A 20,281-nucleotide genomic window follows, 5' to 3' on the forward strand; every position below is an offset into this window, starting at 1 on the left:
AAATTTTATATTTAAACTTTACCTGTTAAATTTCTACCTGAAATAAAACAAAAACAATCAAGACTGTGTGTACCCGTGTAAAGTAATAGTTTATTTATCTTGAGAAATGCATACATTCATTTTTAATTGGTTATTTAGCAGGTCAATTTGAGATCAATGTCATTCAGAAAATAAAAATGAACCTATAGACTGCAGCACATTTTCAGAAAGAAAGCATGTGAGTCTGAATCACTTTACATTTTAATTGCACTGATGCAAAATGGACAAACTAATAATGTGTTACTGCAGGCCATTTACATTTTTATCATGTAATAAAAGTGCAAAAAGGACAGAATACTTGTTGATTATTGCATAATTGTAATTACACTGCATTTGTCATAGCCATTAATTTTTAAATAACTAAACAAAAAAACCCAGTTATACATTCCTCGTATTAATATAATTTAAGTGTTCCATTCATTGAATTGATTTCCCAATACTTACAGGAGATTTGTTCTAGAAAAAATGTAAGGCAGTTTTTTCAAGTACAGAGAATATTTAAGATTTGTAGTAAATCAAACAGATTTCCATCAGAAAAGGTGTGAAAACAGAATAAAAGAATAAACTGTAACTACTCGTCCTCTTCTGAGTCTGTTGGGACGCCCTCAAACAGGGCGGAGGCTTGCTGACCGAGCGGGTTGTAGAGGAACGCTTCGATCTCTCCGCCCCCGTTTTGGATTTTCTGGAAGTGGATCTCCAGCAGGTCCTGCAGCGTCTCCTGCTCCATGATAGCGGGGATTCCCGTCAGCAGCAGCGTCCGTGCACACGGCGTCAGCTTGGCCTGGAGGAGGAAAACATACTGTCAGCAAAAGAGCATCATATATTTGACCGCTTCTTTTCTCTTCACAATGCTCACCTGTAGGTCTGTAATCTTCCCGTTGATGAAAGGAGTCACCCTCACTCTGTGCATCTTCTGCTGCAGCTTCACATCGTGGTACTCTTGGTCTGTCAAACCTCTGGCAACTGATGGAAGAAAGAGTTTCATCAGCTGTGACTCAGATTAAAACCAAGCCTAGACAATACATCCTGCCTTATCAGAATCTGGTGATGCATGTTATGGTCAAATCTTTCCAAAAATTACAGAAAAATACTCTATTACAGGATGTCCAGAAAAAAGTAATAAAATTCTAAAATGCCCCAAATTTATAAAATTGCTTTATTAGAGTCTGTTGATGCATATTTAAGTATTATCTGACAAAAAGTGACAAAAAAACACCATATTATAGGGTGTCCAAAATGTGGAGAAAAAAAGTCATACTATATAGTGTTGGGTTTTTTTGTCAAAAATTTTAAAATTTTAACATGCCTAAAAGTGCTTAAAATGGCCTAAATATAGTCTGTTGATACATATTATCACATAATTTATCCTGAAATGACAGAAAAACACAATATTATAGGAAGTCCAAAATTTGGAGAGAAAAACAAAAGTCATAGTATAGTATGTCATTTTTTGTCAAAAATTGTCAAATTTTAAAATGTCTAAAAATGCTTAAAATGTATGTATTAATGTCTGTTGATACACATTATAACACAATATGGCGAGAAATCACTGAAAAACACCACATTATAGGATGTCCAAAATTTGGAGGAGAAAAACAGTCATAGTGTCGATTCTTGTCAAAAATGGTCAAATTTTAAAATGCCTTAAAATGTTTTTAAAATGATGTATAATAGTCTGTATATACATATTATCACATAATTTATCCAGAAATTACAGAAAAACACCATGTTATAGGAAGTCCAAAATTCGAAGCAAAAAAAGACATACTATAGTACGACTTTTTCTGTCAAAAATGGTCAAATTTTAAAATGCCTTAAAGTGCTTTGTATGGCCCAAATATATTCTGTTCATACATATTATCACATAATTTATCCTGAAATGACACCATGTCCAAAAATGAAAGACAACGACATACTATAGTATGAATTTTTTCTGGAAAAAGTCTTTTAAATTTTAAAATGCCCCAAATTCAAATAAAATTTCCTTATTAGAGTCAGTTTTATGCATTTTTATGGTAAACTCTTTCAAAAAATGACAGAAAAACATGATATCATAGGATGCCAAAAAATTAACAAACAACAAAAAAAGACCATACTATAGTTTGACTTCTGGAGAACTTTACATCTGATACTCAATTGCTACAATTAAGATGCACTCAGGGACATAAAGAATAAAACACCATGTACAAATGAAATGAAAATGCTATTAATAGTATTGTAAAATACGTGTGGATTCATTTTTTTGGCTTTAATGATGAGCTGGAGTCTTCAATGTTCTGAATAATTTTCCCCGCAGTTAATGTCCCATAAATAACATTCATCAACATTCAACAGAAGTTTTCTCACTGTGTTTCTCCACAAACGAGATGACGACGGTCCCAGAGTCAGGCAGCATTTCACAGCTGTCCACCTCTCCACCGCCGTGTCTTTGTTTGGAGAAGTGGATCTCCAGCTTGTTCAGAAGCGTCTCAGGATCTATTTCGGGCAGGTCCGAGATCAACACGTGCTGAGGACTCACCTCAGTGTCGATCTGCAGGACGGACACGGATCACTCAAAGGAAATAACACTGATCAGACTCAAAGAGGAGTTTAGATAAGGGCTGTTTGTTTTACCTCCACCAGTCTGGGCAGCATCAGGTGAACTGGTCTGGCCTCCACAGTGATGCTGCACTCTGAGCCCAGATCCACCTTATGCTTCTTCAGGTCCAGGATCTTCTTGGCCACTGATGATGGGAGGTGGACAGAGTTTAATCAGCAATTCCAGTAAAATTGGATGATTTACTGGAGCAGTGAAACTGAAGGAGTTCATTGGTATCATGTTGTGATATTTCACAACATTTTGTCAGAAAGGAGTGCAATAATGCTCTAAAATATAGGGAGGGAAAAACTGACAGACCTTTTGAAAGGGGTCCCTTGACCTTTGACCTCAAGATCTCTGAATGAAAATGGGTTCTATTGGTACCCACAAGTTTCCTCTTTACATACCGGTCAATGTTATGCTAATACAAAGCAGTTTATGGCACAAAATACTCAATTTTCCAATGCAATACAATAGACGACAAACATTTTCCCGCTTACTGTATTACTGTAATACTGTAAATTAGATACCACTGGAACATTGAGACAAGTGGATTCAACGAGCCCATTTTTATTCATGTGTGATGATGTTAGTCCCCAAAGTAGCATTTTGTTGCAGTGAAAGCTCTGAAATTTCAAATATGACATAATTTTGCTTTACAAAATGAGCTGCTGTGACCTCTAGCTTGATTACAGACTCATGAAACTTTACAACCACAAACTAGAGACCTAGAGCACTCAGAGCATATGTAGCAATTCTTATATCTAGAAAAATTCTCAAATTAATCTTCAGGTTCCAGCTTTCAGATGATGTCCACCACTTCTATATGTGGCATCTACTCTTGACCTGCTGTCTCCCCCTAAAAATCCACTGCCCTGCACCACAGAAAAGGGGTTAACATGATTACTCATTGGCTTTGGAATCATGCATTTATTTAACTTTAACCAAAATGTTAATTTTATCTCAATTATTTTGTTTTCAATCACTGGAGGCCAAAATCGTAATTGACAATGACATATGCCTAGACCCTTCAAAAAGTAAATTTTTTGGCAAAACCATACAGATCACACATTGGAATATCTTACAAACAAAAGAAATTCCTCAAACAAATGTAGATGAATGGAAAGAAAGCAACGGCACCTTTTTGACAAACTCACCCACTTCCTCCTCAAACGTGATCAGAACCGTCCCGCCCTCCATCGGGTAAACGATGTGCGGCTTAATTTCAAACGTGTCGGCTCCGTTTCCTGTGAGGCCGGTGAAGACGACCTCCCTCTCCGGTACGGCAGAGAACACCTGAAACCAGAGGGACAGGACAGGTTCACTGAGCGTGTCACTGACTGCAAAGTTTGGTTGTCTGACTGACTGTGCTGAGGGAGATAAACGTACGTCAGTCTGCTGCTTCAGATGGTCGCTTTTGGCTCCTTCCTTCTTCAGAGCTTCCTCCATTCTCTGGATCTCCCTCAGCAGTTCTCCTTCCTCCTGCATCATCAGGTTCAGCTTCTCCTGCAGGACAGAAAAGAAAACGTCTAAGTACGACTGAACAATTGTGATTATTTTGATACTTATATCGGATACTGCAGCTGGGATATGATTCACCAAATTTGGATGATCTTGCATCTTCTTATTTTCACTGTAATACATGTTAAAAAATAATGAGAGAGAGTGAATCCATACGTTTTCTTTTCCAATCTGCTCTTTGTACGAGCGCTCGTCCTCCTTCAGACCCTGGGTCAGTCTGACGGAGCGCTGCTTGCACTTGTTGGTCATGTCCTGCAGGTCGTTCCTGCAGGATTTCAGCTCCTTCTGCTCCTCCATCAGCTGCTCGTGCATTTTCTGTGAAGCATTTTATTCTTTTTAATGCTAAATGAAAGTGACACACTTTGTGTACTGTACATTTTATTTTTCTAATACTATAATGCATAGTTTCATTTGGGATTTTTGTTTGTTAAATTGTCCTTTTGTACAGAGTCATTGCAAAGATTCATGTAATAAACTTGAACTTAAATATTTGTTACTTACACAAGGGTCATGCAAACTTTTGCACATCCCTTTTAATATTTATTGTTATTTTTTTTATCTTTATTGCAAGAGTTACTAGACATTTACATTTCTTTATGTACCATATTATTTATACTTGTAGTATTCCTGTATAATGTATATGTTTTATAGTGGGTAACTTATAAGTTATCCCTGTTTAATATTACTGCACGTCCTGTACATGGTTATTCTATTACTTTTTACTTTTATTTCTCCTTTGTACGTGTACATTAAAACAAATGATTCTGATTCTGAATCTCATATATTTAACAGGTGTACATAATGTTTTCATTCGGTGCTTTGATTTCTTATCTTGTTTCCTGCTCTGTACATTGAAATCTCTCTCTCATTTATTTAATGTTAACACACCATGAATGCACAACAAGTCACACTATAGTTTTCTCCAACATATAAGGAGGTTTACCTTGTAGTTGGTGATTAACGCCTTGACTCCCTCCAGAGTTTCCTCAGATGGTTTTGTGAGCTCCATAACTAGAGAGAAATCCTGAAACACAAAGTATTAAGGGAATAAATACATATAAATAAATATCTCATATTAATTTAATAATAATAATAACATTAAAAGTTCAAAATTTGGGGTGTTTATTGCAGAGAAACTTTCCTTAAGAAAACATTTTATGAGGATAAGTTAATTTAAAGTGAAAGTAGCATTATTACCTCTGGTGGAAAGTAAATATAGCAATTTTTATGTACTTTATTTGAGTATTCACATTTAATTCAATTTTTTACTTCTACTACACGCCATTTCAAAGGCAAATGTTGAACTTTGAATTACTTTGCAGATTCAGATTAATAATGCAACATATAATCAACAAATAAATAATTATGTATTATTGAAGATTAATCTACCTCGCAGCATATAAAATAATTAAGAATAGCTCAATATTTGCCAGCTGCAACATGTGATATACTCATTAATGCATCAATAATTATGAAAAAGTAATTGAGAAAAAAAAGATTCTGAAATAGGCCATTCTGCATAAGGCCTACTTTCACTTTTGGTACTTGAAGGTTTGTTTTTGTACTTTTACTTAAAAAAAAAACTATGTGAATGCAGAACTTTACCTGTAACAAAGTTAAGAATAAATAAATAAATAGTAATGATTAGTTTTACTACCTCTGATTACAAGTATGTGATGACAAAAATAAAATAAAATAAAACAACAGGAATGTTACAAACATGCTCGCAAGTTCAGCCCACAGAGGTAACAAGAACATTACGGACATATTCAGTGAATGAATGTGTAATATTTATATTAAACAACATAATAAAGTAGACAAACAACAGGAAAACATGAAGCGAAATGACGTCTCACCTCGTCAGAAGCCATCGTAAAAGTAACCTGCAATCAATCACAAAATATTACAGTTTTTCAGGCTGTCAGTCAACATCTGTGAATTAAATCTACTCATTAACATACAGAAGGCCTAAAGACTTTGTGTCAATAAGAAAAAACTCTTAAACTAAACTATAAAGTTATACAGATAAACTGTAGGCCCTGCTTTCAGATAACAAAACAAACCGGTTTCTCAACAACTCTTAAAACACTAAATAAGTCTTGGCGAGACTTATGACATCTAAAAACTTACACGTTGTCGTTATATTGACGTGTGGAGCTAAATTTAACTATTTTTTTTCGCTTTTATTAAACGCCGGTTGTTTTTAAACTCACCTCGAGTCGAAGATCCTCGCCTTGAATCACATTTATTCTTTCGGTTTCCTTTTAACAGAAGGGAGAGGCCCTGAACGCCGCAGCCGTTCGTACTTGGCAGCAGGGGGCGCTGCTGCATTCAAGCGCTATCGGAAAGACGGACTCCGCACATTAGAGACAAACAACCAAACTTATACAACTAATTTATTTTTTATTGTAATTATGACGATTTATAGCTCAACACATCACATCTCAGAGGGAAATATACGTTTTACTTCATCTTGCAGCAACAAATAAAGTAATTAAAATGAGCTTTAACTTTTGGTGCTGCAACATTAATATATATTTATATATATATTGAAATATATATATATATATATATATTTATTGTCTTTTAAGATTTTGAATGCAGGACCTTTCCTTTTTTATAAGTTATTAATTGTAGTATTGCTACGGTAATTAAGCAAAAGATCTGAATACTTCCAGTTGCTTTTAATGTAACTACATCTGCAGAAGTAGCAATACTAGTTCTCTGTGGAAGTTAAAGTGCTGCGTTCAAAATCATAGTCAAAGTGCAAAACATATTTAAAGTAAAGGTGGGGCTTATTTCTATTATATACTGCTGAGTAGCTTCATCTATTATAACCCATCATGACTAGATTTATTTGTATGGAATCTGAATCTAATAATTGCATTCAAATAAGAGTAAAAAAAAAAGTCATGCTTTTAATACTTGAGTAAATGCACTTAGTTACATTCCACTAGTGATGGGACGAACAACACTGGTGCGTCAGCTCTGTGCCAAGCGCACAAGAGTGAAACCCCGTATTGGTGCGTGTATTGCTTTAAAAAAAAATCATGTGACCGATACAGGTAGTGTGTCGTTTCGAAGTGCTGCGCCAAAGTGTGTTTATAAGGGAACACACTGTATCGACATGTTGTGGGTTTGTTGGATGGAGTTTTGCTGTTGCTGTTGGATTTTTGCTTTGCCTCACCTTGTTCCACTGACTTCATGGATCATTCCAAGAAGTCTTCTCCAGTCAAATAATTTAACTCTGAATTTTATTACAGACAAATTCGCTATATTTTACATACCAACTCAGTTTAGCATTTACACAAACAAGGTTTTAAGCAAATTGTAAACTTTTCTCATTAACTTAACTCAGCAAACAAATTGAACTCAGCAAATGAAATTATACAATGATGAGATCATATTTTAAGTAAAGGACTGGCGATTAAATATTTCACAGGCTGATCTTGGCTTTGCAGCATGTTAGCTTTTCCATCTCATTTTAATTTTGTTTACCTGCAATGATTTTATAACTACTGCAGGGGGCACTATTGAGTGACCAACACAGTGTCAATACAGTGCTGACAGTTTGTGTAGTGTCAATACACTCCTTGAGGTATCATCATCATCCCATCACTACATTCCACCCTTGTACAAAGTGCAGGGTCTTCAAATGGTGAAGTAGAACTCACATCCAATACTTCAGTAAAACACCGTACCATAAAAATACTAGTCAATACGAATAAAATCTGCCCTAATGTACCTAAAGTACTTCGTATGCAACAAGAAACATACATATTAGTTTATTGTCAGCAGTATTTCTGTTAACTGCTCAAACTGGAGTCCATTTAGCATCAATTGAGCAGTTTATAACAAATACCGGTATTTAACATCATGTTTTGGGGAAATCAGTCTCAAAGAATTTTACTAAAGTTGTCAAAAACAAATACAGTAGTATACAATATTTATCTTCCAGTCCAGTAGGAGTGATCAGTTTATTAAAGACAGCTTGTTCACCAGGTGAGATTTGATCAATAACGAGTCGACAGTCAAAATCCATTTTTAAACATTTATTTGTGAAACCGAGTGAAGTTAGAATCTGAGCTTCTGGAAGAACCACTTGTTCTTGCCCGTCTTGTACCTTTAAAAAAAAACAAAAAAAAAAAAAAAACATGTTTAGCACATTAGCTCTGAAAACATCACAAAAGCACACCTTTTTGTAACAGAGCTAAACTGTATGAAGCCTGGGAAACAAATGTAAACTAGTATCCATCTATAATCAATCTGTGGCAACTGGAAGGCTTTTTGGTCGAATTACAGAGGTTTCTCTGAGGATTATAACACTTAAATAGGGCTGTACCAAATTGTTTTGAAGCCTCACTCATAACATTGACAAATTCTAAAACATTTGATGTCAATAGATTCTGTTAAAACCTTGTATCACAGAACAGTTGCAAGATACGTTAATATATCATTTTATAGAATTGTATTTCAGTGGTGGCTGTGTAGGAATGTTTCCAATGATACGCCTCTTTCCCCATTATTAGGAGGCTTTTTCAGAAGAAGATTGGACAGAAGTGCCAGAGATGGACCTTCAGTCAGCGAGTTTAGCAACTCAAATTCAGCCAGCTCAAATCCCAACACCGGGGTTCTGATCCCGAACCGCCCTGACTGATCAGCAAACTATGTTTTGCTGGTTATGCCCAGTGCTGTCACTGGCAACCAAGCTTGCTGTGATCCCTGGCTCAATTTGAGTTGCTAAAAGGTGCAAACTGAGCACCAATCTCCAGAGCTGCTGTCCACTCTCCTCCCTGCAAAGGCTCCTAGCAGAGAGTGAGGTGGAGGGGCTGAAGGGTGCAAGGAGGGCCTGAGCAAATAAATGTGTTGCATGCAATTTAACAATGAAACAGGATTGGCATCATTTGTCATCAGAAAATATGACGACAGACAATCAAAGCTTTATTCCAAAACATAATTAGCATTTTATTTTTTTTTAAATGATTCAAGCATTCAAAAAGACATGGTCCAATGAGTGTAAGGCATTTAGGATTCAAGTCGTGTCACCTTACTTATCAGCATGTGATGAAGGTAATATCTAGCTGAACTCTGGACACTGTGCCATTTTTTGTCTGAATGTTCTCTTAAAAGGCCCAATCAGAATATGTGGATTAGATCCACACTGAAGTTGAGAATCCGACAGAGTATAAGACACTCACCTCTCCTCAAACTTGACCTTGGCCTCTCGCCTGGCTTTGCGTTTGAGAGCAGGATCCCTGAAGACATCCTTGTTGACAACAGTTTTGTCCAGAGGAATATCCACAGAGTATCTGAAGGAGACAAGAGCAACAATGAAACATTGTTATTTAAATCCTGAACAGAACTCCTTGAGTAGGTAAGCAGGATGATCATCAGGTAATAAACAGCTTCTGAAAGAGTGTTCCACCTCTTTTAAAGAAAAAAACCCCCCCAAAATAAATAGCATATTTCCCTAAACTACACTAAATCAAGCATCACACATATTCCGACAACTGACGATTGCTTGGAAGTGCATAATTTAATTCTGCAAGACAATCCTTAGCGAATAAACATCTCACATTTGTATTGTTGGAATAATAAGCACTTGAAATATGCTGCAGTACATCAATGTACAAGTAAAACAACGTAATATCTTATCAAGTATCATGAGATACATGAGTAAAGACACCGACCTGGTGGGCATGAGGTGGTTGTAGTTGAACACCTTGACGAAAGCCTTGATCTTGGACCTCTTGGCAATCTTCTTCTTGCCCATGGTTGTGGTCACTTTACGGGGATAGCGGTCGATGCCTGCGACCAGAGCGTGGCTGTAAGGACGGTCGGTTGTGCCATCGTCAATGTTCTGCAAAGAGACAATAACAAAAAGGGACTATGACATTAGGCAACCACCATACACAACAGAAAACCAGCGCAGCTGCATCATAAATCCTGCAATTTCACATACTTGACATCTGAATGTGGAAAGTGCCATTTATCGTTAGTGTAATTTTCATTGGTATAGTATGTTGACATGTACAAGAAATGACTTTGTTCCTTTCAATGTACTAGATCTGCAATTAGTGATAATTACCATCACCAATTAATCTGCCATTACATCATTTACAACTCCTTCGATAGTTTTGTCATTAAAATGTCAGAAAATAGTGAAAAATGCCCTGCGCAGGTTGTAATGTTAACATTTAAGAAGCAGGACACCATCTAGTGTCTGGCTTTAGCTAATAACATTACTAAAGCACTTACTCCGTGATTAAAATAGAAATTAGTGGCCATCTCCTTATCAACTTTATAAACATATTGTTACAGCTCTACAATGTGCATACACAGAAATGGAAATGCAAGAACAAAGCTCAATAAAAAGCTTAAAAATAAACATGTTTCTACCATGTCCAAATATACACACACATCACAATGAAATGTGTAAACAATGGTGCAGCGGGGAAGATTTCTGAAATGAACATGGAGTGATTAATGTGACCAGATGCTTTATATACCAAAGTAGATAGGCCCATTTATATATGTTGAAAAAGGCAGTCAATCCCTTGCAGATGTACATGGAAGCTGTCAGTGAATAAAGTGTTATGTACCTGATCTGAGGCCTACATGTTCAGGGAATTTTGTTTTTGCAGATTAGGCTGTCCAAACAGTAGACAACATCCACCTAGAGCCATGTTTTACCTTGACGATGACGGCTTTGCGCCCGGCGTAGCGTCCAGCTAGGACCATCACCACCTTCCCAGGCTTCATGAACTTGCCCATGTCTGGCACAAAAAGAAACAATGTCAACCTCATGTATCACCACAACAAAGAGTAAACTCCACAAGAAATATTTAATGCGTAAACGTGACAGAAGCAAACGCTGAACCTCTGGGAAAGGTAAAGTTCTGGACTCGTTGTTGCTGCCTGATTAGCCGGCTAGGCTAGCATTAGCATACAGAAAGGTTAACTACTATTCAATTTATAGATTTTAATGTTAATTTAGCTCTTACACACGCCTTAGATCAAACGGTTATACCTACTTCAGTTACATTGACACCAAACAGTACAATAAAGAGTCTAAAGAGTCTATAGTCAGCGTATTTAACGGACTGCTGCCATGTTGAAATGAGCGATACGGAGACGAAGCGCTGCAATAAACGTTCATTTTCTGCCTTTGTCGATTAAAAACACACACAAATAACAGGCTCAGCTTAGATAACCGAGTGTTTGTCGTAAGTGTGATATGACAAAAACAGTTAAATCGCCCAGATTTGGAGCGATGGATGAAGATTATTTGAAGGGAAGTTTAACTCACTGATGCTGTTCTACGGCCACCGCTAACAGGAAAGGAAGCCGAGAAGGTTTCCGTGAACTTTGACACGGCCGATCGAGCACGTCACTTCCGGGTGTAGTTTTCGGTTTGTAAAGTTCGTTTTATTTCATTTATTTATTTGATTAAAATATACATCACACATCGCTTGGCGGCTAAAAATGTCCCTCTTTTTAGAAAAAAAAAAATATATATATATTTAACATAAAGACAGACAGACAGATATAGATAGATAGATAGATAGATAGATAGATAGATAGATAGATAGATTTAGTTTATTTATTTAGTTTATTTAGTGGGGAATTCTATATTATTATTAAAATATTTTTTCCCACAGCATTTAGTTGTGGAATATATTACATCTTTATCATCAAATGTAACATGTAAAATTCCTTCTTTCAAAAAAATTACTAAAGTGAGAGTGAAAAAAATAATTTATAATTTTAAGATTCTCAAATGTATTTTTTGTGTTTGTTAATCCAAATTACATACATTTACAAAAAAATACAAATACATATTTTTATATTTCGTTCAGCTTTTTAGATCCCCAACAAATTATATTTTCAGAAAATAAATTGCTAAATCTAAAAAAAGTTTTCTGATTCTCATTCGTCTTAGAAAGGGATGACTATGCCTTTTGCGCTTTAGTTTTTAAAATATATTTATATTTCTATGTTGGAAGCTAAATATAGCATTGTGTTTACTACACATAGCCCAAACAGATCACAGTGTTTCCATTTACACAGTAACATTTTAATTTATTTTTTATCTTCTTTTGAAGTATTTTCAATTAAACAACACAACAGAAGGCTCATCCAAGGTGTTCTGTCACTCTGTGAAATGTGTTCAGAAAAGTTGGGAAAAAGATTCCCATTAAAACAAAATAAAATCGATAATGTGTAAAGTTTTGTTTCCGGATTTCTTTAAACCTGAAAGAATAAATACTCATGAGCAGCACAACAGTTTAGTTACAATGTTTAATTTGTTTGCAGCTGTATGTATGCATTGAACATGATAATAAAACAAAAATAAACAAAATTCATATCTCCCAATATATTAGTTGTGATTAAAGAGATTAAATAAAAATAATATAAATAGCACAATTTAAATTATTCAGTGTGTCTAATGTTTCAAGCAAAGTGTTCTGATGTGTTAAATGTCAGCTAAAACATGCGATGCAATAAATAAAAGTTTCTTTACATAAATCACAACATAACAGCTGAACAAAACACAACATCTGGGAAAATAGTGTGCTAAATATAGCATTATGTTTACGACACATAGCCCAAACAGAACACAGAGTTTCCATTTACACAGTAACATAAAATAAACTTTAAAAGGTGCACTCGAGTCACAATGTGCACAAGTTTTTATCTCAGTGAATACAAACGCAGTGATGTTACATCAGCAGGTTTGATACATACATTTGGGCCCAGGAACACTGACGTTTCAATCCTGTAAACAGCAGGGAAACATACAGCAGATATAAACTAAACCTCAGTTTAATAGCATCTATGGTTTGTACATTCAGCATTTAACAATATCGTGCAACTCAGCTGTCTCAGGAAGATAAAAACAAATTTCTCTGAAAAAGGAAACAAAAGGAAACCTTTTAAATCCTACAATCATGTCACATATGGAATATAAGATTATTCTTATAATATAATATCACCGTCATTTCATTTTTAATTTAACTACACCTGGAATAGGAGAAAAGCAGCAGTTCTTACAGGGTCTAACACACCTGAAACACAACGTGCAAAAAGTGATAACAGCTTTGTAGATTCTAACATGGAGCCGCATATTTGTGGGCACAACATGTAAGCTTCACGTTTGCATCATGATGGAAACTGAGAGGTGTGACATGTTTAATTTCAAGCTGACCTGAGTGCTTTATGATCAACCAATCTGCTACACATGATTTACCACCAGAATAATGAATGTCATACCACACTTTCCACTGTGAACACTGGACCGAGTCACACAAGCTCCTGTTACTGTGTAGAAGCCACAGTATCGAGTTTATGCTCCTTAGATGTTCTCGGTGACCACATTACAGTACTGCTTACTGTACGCATCCAACCTCTTTCTTTTGCTGCATAGGTTCGGACACCATCATGTACACACGGGGGGAATGTTACAGTATGATGAGCACAGGTCGCAAAGGTCAGGAAGGCTTCTCTAAACGTGAGGTAATCTCCATTCTTCTAAGGCATGTTTACAGTACGAGTAGCATTTGGCATTTTGGCATCTTAAACATATGCAGATAACGGTTGCTCATGGCTGAAGCTCACACAACAGAATCGTCCATGCATGTACTGTATACATCAAATCACACTTGCACTTTACTTTAAGATGGGTGGCTACTTAAATAACCTTTAAAAGGTCACATACTTGAAGCACAAAGTCATGCTTTTGGTCCTGAATGCCAGGTAAGAGCAGTGTAGTTTAGCTGATAAAATACTTGGTTTCTGAGATATGTTTTGTTACTTTTTCATAGATGTGTCGCCTCCTCAGAAAGCATCCTTAATGTTCTTCAGCTGCCGGACAGCCAGGTCCACTGGGAGGTTGAATTTGAGGTGGCTGATGCGACCCAGGATTCGCAGGGCTCCTTCAAAGCCGGTCTGAGCCATGTAGCTCCAGGACTGGTAGTGCGGGTGTATGAGAGTGCCAGACTTACACAGCAGGTTGAGCCACGACACCAGCCGTTGCTCGTTGAGCGCCATGCACACCAGCGCTTTGAACTCTGTGTCTGGTCCTCGTTTGTAGCGTCCATGCTCCTTCAGCACGGTGTGGATTGCCCACAGCAGAGACTGTTTAGGGGTGACTGTGACTGGGCCGCCCCCTACAGGCAGGCTGAAGGACTGTGACAGCTGGCGGGCTGGGGCCTCCACAAAGGCCTTCCCGTTTTTGGAGTGGTAGTATTTAACAAAGAGTTCCCACGGGTGCATGGTCTGTGGTGCTGGTCTGTAAGGCAGCAGGCAGGAGATGGGTGCCAGCACCAGGCTCATGGTCTGAGAGGGGGAGAAGAGGCCGTGGGACAACAAGTCTTTCAGAGCGATCGCCAGCTCCTTCCTCACCGACGCAGTCAGCTCGTCTCGAGGTCCCAGCGCAGAGTTGCTTGTGTAGTTGACGACGTGTTCCAGCGACGGCTGTCTGCTGGAGCTCAGCACTCGCACCTTGTCCACAGCCACTTCCAGACGCTGCAGCAGGGGCCCATAATCCTGCACACCTGACTCCTGAGGCCAGATGTTCTGGGGAACGTGGCCGGGCCCGCAGCCGAACTGACTCGCAGCAAAGATCTGCAGCACGGCGAGCGCCTTCTGGATCAGCTGCAGGCCAGTCTCTCGCATCTTCTGGGCCTGCTCTGGGTCCACTGCAGACAGGTGGAGAATCAGATTATGCTCACAATGGAGGTGAACAACAATTCTAGTAAAAGTGCTTTTTATAACCCTCTGTACCCCACATACTGTGTCACAACAAAACTGAGTTTAAAAAATGTATATTTCATCATAATCACTGAACTGTTTGCACTAACCAAATCCTGTAAAAAACATTCAACTCTGCACTTCTTGTATCGAAGAAAATTTAACTTGCACTTTTTTTTTTTTTAATGATTTATGACATTATAACTGTGTTATTCTGCATGAACACTTTTTTGAATTGTTCACACTTCTAGCCACGGTTGTGGTGTTTCCATAAAAGGTGCAGGACTTATATCTTGCACAGAAAAAACAGACCACAAGGAGAAAAATGTGCAAAGTAAACAAGTAAAAGAAGCAAGAAAAACACAGTTAAAACAAACAGTTAGGTCTTTAGTGCAACACTCTACAGCGTGGCAGATGCTGTACATATTAAGACAGACACAAACATTTAATGATACCTGCAGTTAGAGGTTGATTTGAACAGACTGACCTTTCTTTTTGCCACCCGGAGTTCTGGCGTTGCTCCCTGCAGCTTGTGGCTGCTGACTGTGTGCCCCATCTGAAAGGAGAGGGTTCCCCACTTCATCTTTAGAAAGGAAAAGCAAAGACATTCATTAATCCGATAAAACACTGAATAGCAAATGAGCAGGCCCTGCAATGAAACAGGAAATTATCATCCACTTGAATGGCAGCTTGTGCTGTGTGTGAGACTGTGTACCCTGAATGAAGTTGATGAACATCTCCAGGTCTCTGATCTGGGTTTTGAGCTGATCCACCAGCTGCTCTTTCACCCTTGCTGGGTTCACTATCTGAGCGATGGCAGCGTCCACTCTCTGTCTCAGCTCCTCCGGTGTCAGATTCCCAATGTCCTCGTTCAGGTTCACATCCAGCTTTTTGATCAACTCGTCAATGATGACCTGAAAAAATAAAAAGAGACTAACTGATCAGGTAGATATCTTGGTAAAAGAAAGGAGTGATAATACAAACATTTTAAAGCAGGTTTTGGATGAGCCATTGTATGTGTAACTGCTTTTTCTCTGCATGAGAAACACCAAAGCCTGAAGCATTTTAAGAACAGACTCGTTACACCTGATCTGAAATGTGTAAACACCACATTATGTGCTCAACATAACAGACAAGTGAGATGTGATACATTTGTGTTATAGATTATATTTGTTGGGCTGTTATATCTGTTGTAATCTAAAAAGATAGTTTGGATTTTTTAAAGCAGGGTTGTATGAGGTATTTATTTATAATCAGTGTATTACCTGCAGTAGATGGCGGTCGGCATGCCCTTAGTTTGGAGAAGCAGGCAGTCAATCATAAGCAATGTATTGCTGTGGATGGGGGGAGCAGCTATTCATATTTTAGCCACCTAAAAATCAGCATCAGTTTATGCTATATTTACAATATTTTCACCGCTTTATCTTGCCACCAGACAGGTTATCTATGCTCTCTTCAGAGCCACCAGACTCCATTGACAAAAACACTAATATTACCCCACAGAACACTGTAGCTCCTGGTCTGCCGCTGCCTCAAACAGTTAGTCAGTTTGTGTTATTGTGACTTTGGTGTTTTAAAGGGTTAGTTGTGATTCACCAAAGCTATACAATAACACAAATAAACGAACCGATTGAAGCAGCAGTAGATCAACAACTCCTGTTTTCTGCAGGGTAAAATTACTGTTTTTGTCAATGGATTCTGGTGGCTTTGAAGACAGCATAGATAACGGCTTCAATTACGCATCGTAAACTTAAACAGGGTTGTCTAATGGCAAGCTAATGTGGTGAAAATATTCTAAATATAGCATACACTTAAACTGATGATTGATGTTACTGCATTACTTAGCTTCTCCATCAGTACTCCTGCCTGCTTCTCTAATCTGAGGACGTGCTGACCACATCTACTGTAGGTAATACACTGACGATGGATAAATACCATCATACAAGCCTGCTGTAAAAAATCTGAACCTTCCCTTTAAGCATGAGGCAGATCAGACAACCTGTAGCTGGTTTGACATATCAACATGTGACAGGATTAAACCCAGTTCGAGTGTCATCAGTATATTTCCACAATCCCACCTTCTGCCTCTCCATGACGACAGACTGTGGCAGCGAGTCATAGCTGCCCTCCTGATAGGCGTAGCGCTCCAGATCATCCAGCTGTGTCTTCAGTTGGAAAATTAGATCCTTCTGTTTTTCCCGCTGAGCCTCCAGGCGCTCTCTCTTCTCTCTCTCACTCTGGCAGGAGGATAACACACACACACAATGATTTTAATTTTTACTGACAAGAGAGGACACAAAATAACACAGTGTGTGTTACAGCTCGACGAATGAAAACCGTTTTAAATCCATGATACAGTTTAGCAGCACTTAGCAGGTCTGTGCAGGAGTTTATCATGTACTCAGCTGCATCTTTTAGTGATTGTGTCACAACATTTACACAAAGACACACAAACCAAACACTCAAAAACACATCAGGTATCATACTCACCAGATCGCCCTGCAAGTAAAGCATGCAACAGGGAAAAAATGACATAAAAAGACCTTTAGGGTGGGGAATATGTTAAGAAACAAATCAAACAATGATTATATGAGGCTGAGGCTTTACGTCAGTTGAGACTGAATGTAAAGGAGCAGGGTGTAAACAATGGCAGGGGCAAAGCAGGTTGCTTCAACATGGTTGTGTACACAGAAGCCTTTATTAAAGAGATAGTGATCTGCAGGAGGTATTTTCATTGAGCCTGCAGCCCTGTGAGCCAACACAAAGCCAACATTTTCCAACAAAGATAAGAGATCAATGAGAAAACAGAAGAGGTGGGCGCAGCAGCCGCGAGTGTGACGCAAGAAGCGCGTTTTAATCAGTTTTAATCAGCAATCTCACAGCCACCGAGGTAAATCACTTCAGTTAAAGTGACCGGGTCTAACACCACAGAGACTCACTTTGTCAACCTGCTATATTTTATAATCTATTTAATATAGTATTGTATATTATAGGATCCATTTAGGTGTCTGACAGCAGATCATTGCATGCATGAATGTTAAATATCTCTGTGAGTCTCTGACAAGTATTTTCTCAAATAATTTATTATTACTGGTTAAAAAAAAAAAGACAAAAATCGTTAAAAATATTTTTTAAATCCCTATGTGGTATTTGAAACAGTCTTTAACCCCAAAATGGACAACATAAAGAAATTATTCTGAGATAAGACGCTGGTTAAAATGGAGAAAATAAAATATCACAATATTTGGGACCAAATACATTGAATTTGAATATTGCAACAATATTGTAGGGTTGTCTGTTGGTGCTTTTATAAAACTGTTTATAATAAATCAGTATCAGTAATGTGGAGACAATGACTAAGAGAGTAAAGGTAAATAAGTTAAAGTTCAATCAATTTACTGTAATGCAGACTTAAAAACTATATATAAAAACAATACTTGTGCTATATTTTGATATTAGAACATCCCACATCTTATGTATGTATGTATGTATGTATGTATGTATGTATGTATGTATGTATGTACAGTCTCATATGTCATATCACAATATCAATATGTATATACCACTGGGCCCTGGCATGTGGGGACTGTTATAGGCCTTTGCCTCAAAATTAACTAATTAATAAACTATAACAACACAATAGTTGTTATTTTTTTCTGTCAGGTGACTCATCTATTAATTAAATTATCTTTTTAGCTCCTATTGAAGACACGCGCACATTTTTCAGCCTCTAAGCAGACACCTGTGGTCATGAATAAAAACACTACACTAACGTCTTATATGTGCGTAATAAGGATAATGACAATGGTTATTAATTCAAGTATTTTCTATAATTTCAAAGAAATGTTTTTGACACCTGTTATCTTTCCCTGGCATGCTCTCTGAGTGTGTAGCGTCATGGTGGTTGTATAGTATGAAATAACGATCATGAGCCTCACCGAGTTCTCCAGCTGCTTGGCATCCTGAGCCCGGCAGCCCACCACATGCGGGCAGCCCCTGAAGGCGAACTCCTCCAGCTCGGCCAGCATCCTCTCCTTCTCCTCGCTCTGGGCGTGAACTATCTGCTTCAGTCGGAACTGCACCTGGGCAAAGTGGGAGGTGAGGGCGAGGAGAGAGGAGTTCAGCAGCTCCTGCTCTTCTTCCAGCTTCTCCATCCGGGCGGCCATTTCCCCCTCTGTGGCCGAGGACGAGCGCCTCTGCTTCGGCTGGCCAGCGCCGCCGCTCCCGCTCTCATCCTCGGGGCTGGCCACAGCGCCGACCGGTGCCCATCGCTCCCCGGCGGTGGCGAAGGCAGCCTCGCTGTCCGAGGCTGACAGCTCCTCGGTGGACATTTTGGATGACGGAGTTTACTCCAGGTGTTAAACTACGTCTCCAGTTTGTTAACAGTCTGTCCCTGGTGCTCTGTTCACAGCCGTTGCGCAGACAACAACAAGGATTACCACCGGAGGAGCAGGTGTAACGCCATCTTGGGAAGGACGACTCACACGTCAAAGCAGAGACACGTCAAACTTATCGGAAACCACCGGAAGTCTAGCATATTTGGCTTCACAATAAAAGCCTTTCCTAATCTATAAAACACTTAAAACTTGAAATGGATAATCTTGAGCATTTTATTGTAAGATAATTAACATTCAAACAACATTTAAAAACTACTTTTTTTGGTTGACATTTTTATAATGTCTTAATATTATATTGGCTGTAAGTGCACATACATTTTTTTATTCATTTTACTTTTGCCTAGTGAAGCAGTTTTAAACGCATGCTCTTTTAAAAGTGCAATATGAATTTTTTAAAAAGTATTATTATTTATTGTAATTATTGTTTAAAAAAACATTAATGTAAAAATTCTAGCATGAAAAAAACATTAAAAAGCACCACGTGTATTGTACTGTGCATTCATTTAGAAAAAATAATATTATCATATATATATATATGAGATATTAAGACATGTTTTTAAGTTTCATGTTATTAAAACAATGTCCAAAGTTTATAAAGATCTTAGTCTTGGCAATTAATATAATTTAAAGTATATGTAATTATAGACTACAAATTTATTATGAATGTAAAAACAATTAATATAATATATGTAATATTTAACATTCACACTAAAACCTATATTACCTATATTTATATGTATATACATTTTTTGCTAAATATCTTTACATGTCATTTGTGCTTTAATAGAGATTTATTTTTTGTAATGTGTAGATTTTTATTATTATTTGTTTATTGATATAATTTAATTGAAATATACCTTTTTCTGTTTTATCACTTCTAAGACTGTTGTAACATTTTAATTACCCCTGTGGGAATCAACAAAGTCTTTGCCGTATGGATATTTTTTTATATTTCATATTTAATTAAAAGAAAAACAAGTTCCCTACTTTTAGG

The 20,281-nt window shown here is 37.5% G+C and overlaps 3 protein-coding genes across 3 annotated transcripts; all 3 read right to left on the reverse strand.

Annotated features, from left to right (window-relative positions):
* Positions 1 to 72: 72 nt before the first annotated feature.
* Positions 73 to 6,414, reverse strand: ifi35 (interferon-induced protein 35). The gene is made up of 10 exons (XM_059348168.1): positions 6,352 to 6,414; positions 5,995 to 6,021; positions 5,082 to 5,162; positions 4,295 to 4,453; positions 4,007 to 4,123; positions 3,775 to 3,913; positions 2,653 to 2,762; positions 2,386 to 2,569; positions 896 to 1,002; positions 73 to 820 (listed from the first exon to the last, which is right to left on the reverse strand). Exons 2-10 carry the CDS (start codon positions 6,007 to 6,009, stop codon positions 611 to 613), a joined length of 1,122 nt encoding a protein of 373 aa, XP_059204151.1. The 5' UTR covers positions 6,010 to 6,021; positions 6,352 to 6,414; the 3' UTR covers positions 73 to 610.
* Positions 6,415 to 8,175: 1,761 nt separating this feature from the next.
* Positions 8,176 to 11,521, reverse strand: rpl27 (ribosomal protein L27). The gene is made up of 5 exons (XM_059349051.1): positions 11,448 to 11,521; positions 10,832 to 10,914; positions 9,829 to 9,998; positions 9,337 to 9,447; positions 8,176 to 8,261 (listed from the first exon to the last, which is right to left on the reverse strand). Exons 2-5 carry the CDS (start codon positions 10,910 to 10,912, stop codon positions 8,213 to 8,215), a joined length of 411 nt encoding a protein of 136 aa, XP_059205034.1. The 5' UTR covers positions 10,913 to 10,914; positions 11,448 to 11,521; the 3' UTR covers positions 8,176 to 8,212.
* Positions 11,522 to 12,425: 904 nt separating this feature from the next.
* rundc1 (RUN domain containing 1) lies at positions 12,426 to 19,343 on the reverse strand. Its single transcript, XM_059349009.1, has 5 exons — positions 18,829 to 19,343; positions 16,969 to 17,127; positions 15,606 to 15,804; positions 15,378 to 15,473; positions 12,426 to 14,838 (listed from the first exon to the last, which is right to left on the reverse strand). Exons 1-5 carry the CDS (start codon positions 19,219 to 19,221, stop codon positions 13,976 to 13,978), a joined length of 1,710 nt encoding a protein of 569 aa, XP_059204992.1. The 5' UTR covers positions 19,222 to 19,343; the 3' UTR covers positions 12,426 to 13,975.
* Positions 19,344 to 20,281: the final 938 nt, after the last annotated feature.

This window comes from Centropristis striata, chromosome 13 (assembly GCF_030273125.1).
Source record: "Centropristis striata isolate RG_2023a ecotype Rhode Island chromosome 13, C.striata_1.0, whole genome shotgun sequence".
Taxonomy (NCBI): Eukaryota; Metazoa; Chordata; class Actinopteri; order Perciformes; family Serranidae; genus Centropristis; species Centropristis striata.

Excerpts from the sequence above, each read along its gene's own strand:
- ifi35 (XM_059348168.1), bottom strand. Across the intron at positions 1,003-2,385 it reads CTCGTTTGTGGAGAAACACA|TTGCCAGAGGTTTGACAGAC; the intron begins GTGAGAAAACTT and ends TTCTTCCATCAG. Across the intron at positions 821-895 it reads GGAAGATTACAGACCTACAG|GCCAAGCTGACGCCGTGTGC; the intron begins GTGAGCATTGTG and ends TTCCTCCTCCAG.
- rpl27 (XM_059349051.1), bottom strand. The coding sequence starts at position 10,912 with ATGGGCAAGTTCATGAAGCCTGGGAAGGTGGTGATGGTCCTAGCTGGA. Across the intron at positions 9,999-10,831 it reads GCAAAGCCGTCATCGTCAAG|AACATTGACGATGGCACAAC; the intron begins GTAAAACATGGC and ends GTCTCTTTGCAG. Across the intron at positions 9,448-9,828 it reads AACCACCTCATGCCCACCAG|ATACTCTGTGGATATTCCTC; the intron begins GTCGGTGTCTTT and ends TGTCTCCTTCAG.
- rundc1 (XM_059349009.1), bottom strand. The coding sequence starts at position 19,221 with ATGTCCACCGAGGAGCTGTCAGCCTCGGACAGCGAGGCTGCCTTCGCC. Across the intron at positions 17,128-18,828 it reads CCAAGCAGCTGGAGAACTCG|AGTGAGAGAGAGAAGAGAGA; the intron begins GTGAGGCTCATG and ends TCCTCCTGCCAG. Across the intron at positions 15,474-15,605 it reads GTTCATCAACTTCATTCAGG|ATGAAGTGGGGAACCCTCTC; the intron begins GTACACAGTCTC and ends TCCTTTCTAAAG.